Source organism: Pezoporus wallicus, unplaced genomic scaffold (assembly GCF_028554395.1).
Source record: "Pezoporus wallicus isolate ANWC-B61680 ecotype Strahan unplaced genomic scaffold, APGP_CSIRO_Pwel_v1 contig_736, whole genome shotgun sequence".
NCBI classification, from domain to species: Eukaryota; Metazoa; Chordata; class Aves; order Psittaciformes; family Psittacidae; genus Pezoporus; species Pezoporus wallicus.
In genome coordinates, this window is record NW_026639744.1 from 1,665,317 (window position 1) to 1,676,410 (window position 11,094).

At 41.0% G+C, this 11,094-nt stretch overlaps 1 protein-coding gene across 3 annotated transcripts in view; it reads left to right on the forward strand.

Annotated features, from left to right (window-relative positions):
* GALNT13 (polypeptide N-acetylgalactosaminyltransferase 13) overlaps positions 1–10,168 on the forward strand; it is a 149,597-nt gene extending 139,429 nt beyond the window's left edge. Inside the window, exons 12-15 of one of the 3 annotated variants that reach the window (XM_057415707.1) lie at positions 50–184; positions 3,741–3,770; positions 5,977–6,175; positions 9,905–10,029. In XM_057415707.1, the coding sequence (XP_057271690.1) occupies positions 50–184; positions 3,741–3,770; positions 5,977–6,162 (351 nt within the window). In that variant the 3' untranslated portion in view covers positions 6,163–6,175; positions 9,905–10,029. Of the gene's footprint in view, positions 1–49; positions 185–3,740; positions 3,771–5,976; positions 6,176–9,904 lie in introns of all 3 variants that reach the window. The other 2 variants (XM_057415708.1, XM_057415709.1) reach the window with 2 other exon arrangements.
* Positions 10,169–11,094: the final 926 nt, after the last annotated feature.

Below are 11,094 nucleotides of genomic sequence, written 5' to 3' on the forward strand. Positions count from 1 at the left end.
TTAGAACTTTTGCTGACTCTTTGTCACTTCAATGGTTCTCTGTTTCCAGGTCTTTTCTTACACTGCTGACAAAGAGATCCGCACAGACGACTTGTGCCTGGACGTCTCGAGGCTGAATGGCCCTGTCATCATGCTGAAGTGCCACCACATGAGGGGGAACCAGCTCTGGGAGTACGATGCTGAGGTACCCATGGCTTACGCTGTTGCACCCACATTCATCAGGGCAGAGCTGGGAATTTATTCTTAGAAGAGCATGGCTGTATCCTGAGGAGCCTGGGAATGACATGGTGGACCGATGCAATGGGGTCTCCTGCCATATCACAGGGATGCAAAGTAATTCAGCTGACCACTGGGTTTTAAATGGTGTTTCCTCAAAATGTCATTTTTTGAGGGGTGAAAAAGTCAATTATTGTTTAGAAAAGCTTATTTCTAGTAGCTAGCATTGTCTTGCATTCTTGTAAACTTTAAGTATTTTGCATTTTTTTATATAAATGATGTAAAAAACAAGATTTATTTCTTTTTTAGTTAAAGTTTTTCTGGTTTCTTTCTTCTGGCTTTTCAAGATTATTTACTCTGCATTTAAATTGTGTTTAATAATTCTCTGTGCTTATTATCAGTCACTTCTTTAGGTTGTCACTACCATGGGATGGGAGGTGGCTTCTTCTGGGTTTTGAGAGGGAGTGCAGTTTCAAGAAATTTGGTGGCTTACGTGAGGTGGCTTGCAAAATGAATACAAAATATGCGTAAATATCTAGTGTTTTATGGCTGAATAGTTCTTCTTTTTAAATGGGATAGGAAAGAGCAGATGAAAGCTAAGGCATTTAATTTAAGCTTTTGCTTTTTGATATGAAGGTGCAGTTCTGCATGGTGGAATTCACACAAAAGTATTAGTATTCTCTTCAAGGCAGCATCTTTCTAATATGTTGCAGTAAGAAAAAAACACGCAAATATTGCATAATATTGAACTGCCAAGTAGAAAAGCAACGATACTTACCACTGAGATGCAATTTATTTGTTACTTTTTGTTACCTTCTTGAGTTTAAACAAATTTTCTCTTTCATAAGGAAGATTATTTTTCTTCTTGACAAAATGCATGCATATTTTGATGATTTTTTGATGTTTTTGAAGATGTTCAGGCCCATAATCAACACCTGAGATTTAAGATTAGTGGCTGCCCCATGGTCTGTGCTTATGTGGCTCTGCTACTCTCCATTTAGAAATCCCAGATTAGCATTGGTGCATTTCCATGGCTGCAATGGGAGAAAAATACTGTAAAGCTGAAAAAAATACTGGTGTACTAAAAGGCATGAAGTCTAAAAAGTATTTCCAGTGTGTTCATAGAAACAGCTGGTTTCACCTTGCTGCATGAAAGGTAAATTTGTTTCAACCATGTATGTTCTTTAATTTTAGTGTTGGAAACATGCTGTTTTTTTCTCTTAAACTTAGCGTAAGAGATCCACAGTGGAAAATTTCTAAGGAGCTGTGTAAAACCAGAATCAACCGTTAGATGGAGCTCATAAAAAAGAAATACACCATTTTTTATGTAAGGGATCTCCAAGACAAGGGCTTTGCTATTTGTTCCACGAACATTTCTGTTTAGTGACAGGAATATTTTTGTTACCAGTTTTAGTCTGTGAACATTCAGACTTCAGCTTGCAAACTTCCCTTTGATGACAGTATTGATATTTATGATCCAGGACCTCCAAAACCAGAAGGACATGGACCTGATGGATCAAGTCCAGAGAAGGGCCATGAAGATGCTCTGCAGGCTGGAGCACCTCTCCTATGGAGACAGGCTGATAAATTACATCTCACAGAAAAGAATGTTACAGTTCCCAAATGGTTGTTCTCACCCTGAAGAAAGCAAACATTTAAGTTGGTATTTGCAGGGATTAATGTCATATCATGTAAGCATGATGAGCAGTCAGAGCGCTAAATTATTCTTGCATCTTTCTCCAAAAAACACCCCTTAAAAATTAGTTTTATGGACTTTCTGCTTAGTGGCATAGGACTCGGCAGTACCCAGCCTGAGTGACGGGTACACCTATAAAATCCTAATTTATTGATTGAGAGGGTTGGTGTAAGAAGCAAAGCTGTTCAATGAACTTTTTGTGAATAACCTGTTGCGCTCTTGCTTGTTTGTTTCATTTGCAGCATGGAGAATATTTTACATGAAGCTTAAAAAGAAAGTTGAATTTTTTATTTTTTTTTTCTCAAAACCCTGAATTGCAGGTTCAAGTAAAGCATTCCCTTTTAATATCTGCATAAAATGGAACTCCGTGCTGAAATGAAATCATCTGCAATCAGAAAGTGGGGGGGGGTTTGCTCTTCAAACTGATTTTTCCATAATTCTGTTTTTCAGTTTGACAGAAGCATAACACACAGTGGTTGTGTCTCTGGGGCTGATATGTCTGACCCATAGGTCATACAGGGTTGCCTAAATGTTGTATTCCATTCATTTTTCCTGCAATGCAGTTTTCAGTGAGCGGCATCTCTTTTTTAACCCAATGGGGTGAATTATTTTTGATACCCGGTCTAGTGGAAGGTTAAAACTAGGTGAGCTTTAACATCCCTTCCAACCCAAACCATTCCTTGATTTTATGATACTCATATCTATATAGTCTAAAAAGAAGCCTTTATATGCACAAAATATTAATAATATAGTCTGGATTTAAGGAAACACTAAATAAAGAAACCTGCTGTCACCAGGAGAAACAACAGCACTGAATTTCAGCCTGCATATCCCCCCAGCAAGCTGTTGCCAGGAAGGGTAGCCAAGTCTGTGCAGCAGTCTCCATTTCTAATGCAAAATGGCTTTTAACACTTGAGGTAGAAGTAGTTTACAGCATTTTTAAACATCTCTTTTACTGAATGTTTCAGCATCTTGACAGGAATTTTTTTTTTTTTTTTTTTTTTTAATTCCTTTGCCTTCCATTATTGAATTTTGATGCTTTCCTCTCCTGCTTCTTGAAAAACACAGTAAGATTCCTGGCCCTTTCTCAAGCTGCCCATTACCTTGCAAGGGCAGCTCTATGAATCAGCTGTGTCAAGGGGATGTGCCAAGTTAGACGTTTCCCAGCTTTCAAAGGTTTCTTGTCAGTGTGTGTTTTATAGTATATTTATAATGCATTAAAACTGTTTGCTTTGGAATGGGGGTGGGAAACAAGGTGGCAGGTCAGCAGAAAAAGATCTGGGAGTGAGGATGGGCTGGAGCCAGAGTTTCTCCCTCAGCCTCTGATCTTGCTTGTCTAATGAAGCATGTTTTACCAATTTTGCTATGATAGCTATTTGCTTGGTTTGTCCCTGTACTGGGGCACTGGTCTTGCTGGAGATATTTGTGCAGGAGTGACAGGGAGCTGCCAGATAGATCCCTAAGGTCCATGTTTGTGCTGATGTCCCTGGTGACTCCTCTTGTGTTTCCCTGTGGCATCCCGGCAAATATAGTATGTAAAGTGTGCTGAAATTTTATAATATGTAACACATGAATGAATTCGGTGGAAAAATAATGCTGTAAAGATGTCACATGTGGTAGAAAATAGTTTCGTTTCCTCATGCATGGATGATGATGTCAGGATTTGATCTTGTGCAATTACTGTTATTTGTCGCTCGACGCAGTATTTGTCCATGCAAGAGACGTTGCATTGACATTCACAAAGAGCTGAGATCTTCACAAAAAACAGTTTCTCGAGTCCCTCTTTGATTCCAATTTCCTTTATTCTTTTTTTTTCCCCTTCCACCAGTATGTTGGTAAATGGGAATATAGCTTTGAGGTAAGTTTGGTAACAACTGCAACCCCTGCACCAAACCCTAGAATAGCGCATCTCTTGCTTGCTTCTCGAACAGTGCTGTGTTAAAGTGATGTGTCCTAGTACCTTTACATAATTGCTGCTACATGCCAAATGTCATTTATTCAGGTAGTCAGTACACGGTGTCAGGCTGCCAATGTTTTCTTCGGAATATATGTGTCAGAGTGATAACTCAAAGGTATCATGTCAGAAAAGTGATTTGATGAAAGGCAGATGCTGATGTTGGCATGCACAAGAGGATGCTGGCATGTAGGGATAGGACAATAGGGAAGGGTTTTAAACTGAACGAATGTAGGTTTAGATTAGATATTAGGAAGAAGTTCTTCCCTGTGAGGGTGCTGAGGCCTTGGCACAGGTTTCCCAGAGAAGCTGTGGCTGCCCCATACTTGGAATTAAGGCCAGGCTGGATGGGGCTTTGAGCAACCTGGACTAGTGGAACGTGTCCCTGCCCATGGCAGGGGGTTGGAACTGGATGAGCTTTAAGGTCCCTTCCAACCCAAACCATGCTCTGATTCTATGAGTAGAGAAAAGCAGGGAACATCAATTTATGGTGTAAAGATCGATGGCTGAGAAGCACATGAGTACATGGATACAATGTCTGGGAAGAGCTGGCTTGTTTCTTGTGCATTTTTTGTTTACAAATGATGTAAATACACATTGCATTATCAATGTCACATCTGCTGGTCTGCATCCTTCAAACAATTGCAGACTGTGACTGTTTGTCTTCTTAAAGTTATGGGACCAGCTGGAGTTGGTGTAGTCAAACGAACTTGTACCAGAAGAGATTATGGCTAATAGTTTGAATAGTCCTATAAATTGCAGTCTTATTACTAACTTCTACCTTGGGAGGTTATTATAATTCAGCTAGTCCTATAAACTGCGTCTTTTTACTATGTAATTGAAAGTCCTTAGTGCTTAAAAAATCAGTAAGGAAAACATTGCAGGGATTTTTATTATTTTTTTACATTACCTTCTTAGAAAGTAGTGTTTAATAAAATGAGTGGAGAGGAAAAATGATTTAATTCTTTCAATACTACAGATTTTCTCAAGTCAGTGCAACCTTGCTGATGTACACAAGTTAAACTTGCTGTACCATGTACCAGAAAAAGGAGTCTGGTCAGATTAGCAAAATAATGCTTATACTTTTTATGCCCATATGAAAAATCTACTAAATTTAGGCATTTACTGTAGTATAAATGTGCAATATAGAGAAATTGTGACATTTTGAAGTAATTTATTTATGTACCTCTGTATTCCCTAAAAGAATAGTAGCCAGAAGTGAAGATGAAGCAATAATACACAATGAAACAAAACCAAGCAGTGATGTTTGCACTGGTTACTCAAAGTGACATTATAAGGACATTCATTCTTGGTATTTTTAGTGACTTCTTTATACATACGTTACTTTTACCCTACCAAGCCAAAATCACAGAGCAGGAGAGGGCGAGGGAACAGCAGCTGGGGCCAGGATGCAGGAGGAGCATCCCCAAGCAGCACCAGCCCTGGGCACCTGCCATGATCTGGCTGTCGCAGCCTAGGGTAAGATTTAGGAAAATAAAAGCTGCCCTCTAACTCTGTCTACCTGACTGGTAAAAGAAGAGCTGAAATCGCACTTGACAAAAGAAATTCTGATTTCCCTTTATGTAAATGTTTAATTCATTATATTTTTAATTTAGTAATGCTTGGGTAGGCTTCAGAATGGTTAGCACAAGTTATTACTGCAATAGAAACATCATCTCTGCCCAAATCTTGCTGTGCAATGGGAAATCATGATTGCAGTGAGGCAGCAAGTATGGGGAGGAGGGTTCAGAGGCATACTCGGTCTAAATTGCAAAATGTAAAGTGAACAGGTCTCAAGTGGACTGGTCCCTCAAAGCAAAGCAGCTAGAACATTTTTTTTGAAGCTGAAACTTGGTTATATATACATTATATATATATATATAATATGAGCATTTATGTGTGTGTTATGGCTGTGTAAGCTAGCACAATTTCCTTATGATTTGGCACTGGTGTGCTCACAGGCGCAATTACCCATTAGTAATTCCCATCAGAGTGCTCTTAGCTTTATCTGGTTCACCACTGTGGATGTCTAATCAGTCTGTTACTTTTTCCTTTGTTTGTCATTGTCTTTGCTGGTTTTGTTTACTTTTGCCATTTTTCTGTTATGCAGACCCATACATTTCTTCATATAATCACCCAGTCATGCCTGACAGTAAGCAGGATAGAGGATGGCACCCGTGGTCCCACGGTGGAGGCTTGCGATGGCAGCCCCTTACAAATGTGGATTCTAAGAAACTACACGAGGCTGGAAGTCTTTAGAAAAATTTTTTACAGCCCCACTGACTATTTCCTTTAAGAAACAGTTGGAGGTTGGTATTAAAAAGCAAATAGCATGTGATGCTTTAAGCTATTCCCAGAAAATTGCTTCTCTGTTCTCTGCCTGTTAAACTCAGCTGAATTTCTTTCTTGTTTTCACAGATGCTTATACAGATATATAATAGTATGTATGGTTAATGTTAATTATTACTTATTTTTAATTTTAACTAATTTTAGATTAATTCAACTACCTTGATCTATTGATGTCGATGTGCTGGTTCCTGTTGTCGACAGCTGAAGATTTGGTTCCTATTCTAAGACATAGAAATTATGCTAATTGCTTAATATTTTTCAGAAGTCTTCATCTTGAAAATTCCCAATTTTAAGTAATTCAGTCCTAGAGATATTAGTCACAGATAATTTTAAAAGATCAACAGATAATTTTAAAATATTAGTCACTGAAGGAATCAAAATATTGTGCCAACTACTGTTCTTTCCTAGACAGCTGGTAGTTGTCTAGTTCCTAGACAGCTGAGTAATACAGGGGATGGTGATGGGGCAGCACATGTGCAGGGGTGCAGGCTGGGTTTCCTCTCATTTGTCATCTCCTCCCCAGTCAAACAATGTCACCTTCCTGTCTGAGTGCATCCTGCTGAAATCAAGTGGAAGCCTCTCTTGTTAGTGGCAGACCGCTAACAACTGTAACCAGCAGCATCTCAGCAGGTGATGTGGAGTTTCAGCTTCATTGTTTACCGTAATGTGTTCAGAGTCCTCACTCATCAGAGCTATTATTTGCATGCATTTGGTAAGCAGGCAACCACTGAGCATCTGCACAGCTGTACAGGCAGCTCTGTAGCCATGCATGTGTTCTCACGTCTGTGTAAAACAAACATTTTAGGCTGGTTGTATGAGTATCGCATTGCCTAGTAATTAATTGTTTTCCAAGCAAATGAGACCTTTTTTGTAATAGCATAAATAATGATAGAACACAGAAAGGAAAAATTTATGAGATGGGTTGAAAATCCCAATGATACGGTAATCTAGCATGAAAGTATTCACTGAATAAAAGGGAACAGCTGATGGAGGCAACAGCAGCGTTTTTAGACTTGTTTTCATTTCTGGTTATAGTAGAAAATGATAGCAGTTTAATTGCACTTAAAACAATATAAGTGAAGAATCAGTGATGCTTTGAGCAGTGCTATTTAGTAAACAAGCTACTTCTGTTAGCACTGCTAATTCTTTCCTCTTGTAATTAGAGGGAAAAATGCCTTTTATTCATCAGTGAATGCATATCAAATGGCCCCTTGGTGATTTGTTATAATATCTGCAGGCTTTCTTTGAGAATTGTGTAATAGTTTGTTATAAGTTGAGGCAAATCTCTAGGGGAAAGCTGTTAAAAGAGTATTTATAATACAAATTTGGAGTGTTAATATGTGACATGGCAATCCAGTATGAACTAAAATTATACAGTGCAATAGCACAGGTATATGTTCGGATAATACAACCACATCGACACTTAGCATTTCCCAGCAGTTTAATTGAAAAAAACAGACAGTAGTCTTTTGTTTTTCATACAAAGATACATAAATTAGTACTATGTGGTGCATTAGAGATGCCAGTTGTTAAAATAACTTACTTCCATAACTTCAGTTACAGTAGCATTGTTTATATTATATATAAATAATATATAACACAATGCTGCTGCAATACTGCTGCTGCTCCAAGACTTTGGGTCGAGCTCTGCTGTTGTGCAAACTGATTCATCCTTTCTCCCTCCTCCAGGAGGCTGCAGGCTTTTACCCCCCACCCTTGTTCCTCTAGTTATTGCTTTACATGGTGTTTGACATAAAATTGGTTTCTGCTCCAGTGGAGGGTCTGCAAATACCATTTCAGTCATGAAATCACCAGTTCCCTTGTTTGTTCTGGTTGTGGCAGGGTTATAATCCCTGTGGAGCTCCTGTGCAACAGCTCAGATCTTGTTTGACCACTTTACCTGGAGCATTAAGCTACCTGTGTTAGGTTGCTTGACTCAGAGGACCTGCTAGAGCAAGTCCAGAGGAAGCAAAAATGATGCTCCAAGGGCTGGAGCATGTCTCCTACGGAGACAAGCTGAGAGAGCTGGGCTTGTTCAGCTTGGAGAAGAAGGCGGCTCTGGGCAGCTTTCCAATGCCTAAAGGGGCCAGCAAGAAAGCTGGAGAGGTGATTTTTTAAAGGACCTGTATGAATGGGACAAGGGGAATGGCTTTAAACTGACAGAGCGAAGATTTAAATCAGATATTAGGAAGAAGTTCTTTCCTGTGAGGGTGGTGAGGCCCTGGCACAGTTTGCCCAGAGAGGCTGTGGCTGCCCCATCCCTTTAAGTGTTCAAGGCCAGGGTGGATGGAGCTTTGAGCAACCTGGTCTAGTGGAAGGTGTCCGTGGTCTTCAAGGTCCTTCCAACACAAACCAGTCTGTTATTCTGTGAACAGAGTCCATATAATCCCATGGGGTAGAGGAGCTGGTGCAGGACCTGTCCTGCCGTAAAACTAGAAAAAGACCAAAATAATGACGTTTTGAGTCAAGTGCAGCAGCAAACACAGATGTTTACTGCCAAAATATTAAGTTGATATTGAGCTTGCAAGGCTGTGGATGACTGCAAGTGCAGTGCCTGGCTATTGCATTGTGCAGGGCTTGGCTGTAGTAAAAGTATCTGGGAGCCAGGCTCTGCACTCTGGCTGAGGAGGGCAGAACACTGGGCTGGCACGGGGGAATATGGCGAGGTGGTCCCCAGCCCTGAGGCATTGGTTCAGCTCCATCCTCAGCTGGGCGCAGACCACAACTGCTCTGCACCATTGTGCTGCCCTGGCTCCTGTGTGTGTCACTATACGGGCTACACAGGTCTGTCACAGATATGCCACTGTGGACTTCAAGTGTATCCAGGTGCATGAGCAGGTTTGCATATTATGCAGATTTGATTGAGGTGAGGCTTTTTTCAAGAACTGGAGGACCTTTTAGGTAATAGTAAATTGGTAAATGCAACACTTTTTATCAGAGGCGCTTAAGGTGTGTTCTTAATTGCTGTGATTTGGTGTGTAAAACCCCCAGGTCAACCCCAGAGGAGTGACACCTGCTGCTCAGCTGCACATGTACCTGTATTGTTTTATCTGAGTACACAACTTCATGTTTAACTGCCCTGGATCTCTTCATGGACATGTTCTCCCAATGCTTTTGAATGGAAGATGATTTATTTCTTCAAAATAAATTCTATTTTCTATCATCCCTTTTTGACTCTCTCATCCCTCAGAAATACAGTGTCATGTAGCAGGGTGTCACAAAGAGGAAGAAATGTATTGGAAACAGAAGAGTTTTTGCCTGCATGTTGCCATTGTTCACATAATACTTAGCAAATGTATTGCCATTAGGAGTTATTTCTGAACTGGTGCAGTGATCTGAAATGCACAGGTGTTCAGGTTGTTGGAAGCTAAAATCCTTAATCCAGAATACCGTTGTTTTGAAATAATACTTCCTTGCACTTATCTTGTGTTTTTCTGTTGCATTTATTTGTTGCTGGGTTCAACAGACGTGCTCGCTCTCCGGATTGCCTGGCCATGCATGAGTAGGTGAGCTGGGCACCCCATAGCATGGTACGGGTTTTGTAGAGCTGTACAAGTGATGGCCAGGGATGAGTACTGGTGTCGTGGCTTGCGTAGTGGCTAGAATAAGATTGAAATAGGACCAAAAATACAATTACTGGTTTTCAGCAGTAATTATCTTGCTGCAGCCCTCACTCTTCTCTGTTGCAGAAGCTCACCCTGAGGCATGTCAACAGCAACCAGTGTCTGGATGAGCCGTCAGAGGAGGATAAGATGGTTCCCACTATGAGGGAGTGCGGTGACAGCCGTTCCCAGCAGTGGCTGCTGCGCAACATGACCTTGGGTGCCTGAAGTCAGCGCAGACCCACTGCCTCGTCCGGGATCTCTTCTCATTCTCTTCCTCCTCCTTCTCCTCCTCCCATCCTCCTTGCTGAGGCCAGTGGTGCTGAAGCCCTCTCCAAATCCCAGCTGACAGAGCAAAGTCATGGGGCAGGGTTTCTTGATGCGTCAGGTCTCCACATGCCCCTTCAAAACCTGTGACTGTTCAAAAGAAGCTCATCTGAGTCTATAAATGTCGAAATGTGTACTGTTACCAACACAAATCTGCTCAAAAATTGTTCCAGAGAAACCTCTGTGAGCCCTGTGTCAAAGAGGTTGGGATGGAGGGTATTTTCTGTTTGTCACACACCACTACAGAGAAGTGACCCGGTATAAAATGCCTTATAACACTAAACGGCATTGGGACCATCCTGACAGGCATCTCCCAGGCTGGATGTATTGGCTCTGGTCTTTCTTGGCAACACATGGCAGGCATTTGCTGTTCTCTCGTGTTGAAAGGGACTTGGTGAAGAACCCCACTGAGCGGCAAAGTTGCCAGGCTCTCAGCTTTGTGGTTTGTTCAGGGAAAAAAATGGGATCTGGTGTTTGGAAAAGCAACAAAACTGAGCAAAAACTGCACTCAGAAATTGAAATTAAATCAGATGAGGCAGCAACAAAAGAATGACTGATGCATGTGGGTCACTCAGACCAGCACAGGTGGAACTGTCCTGCAGTGGAAAGAGAAATGGCTGGGGCTGATACTTGGGAGCTGCAAGGGGATTGCAGATGGATGTTCCAAAACCTGGCCCTCTGAGACTGCTGGAGACTGAGAGTTGGTCTGAACTTGGTCCCTAGCTGCTACCCTTGAGCATTAGTATATACCCACATCCTGTCTAAAGCACAGACAAGAGCCTCATCCGTGCATCCCCTACGCACAGAGGAGAAAACTGGATTGATTCCCAGTTCTGGCTCCAGATGTTCTTGCTTTGATAGCAATGACAGATGCTTATTTATATTTTTAATAATTTTGTGGCTTAATAATTTCATTAGTGTGGTTATTAAAAATGTGCTGATGGCACACA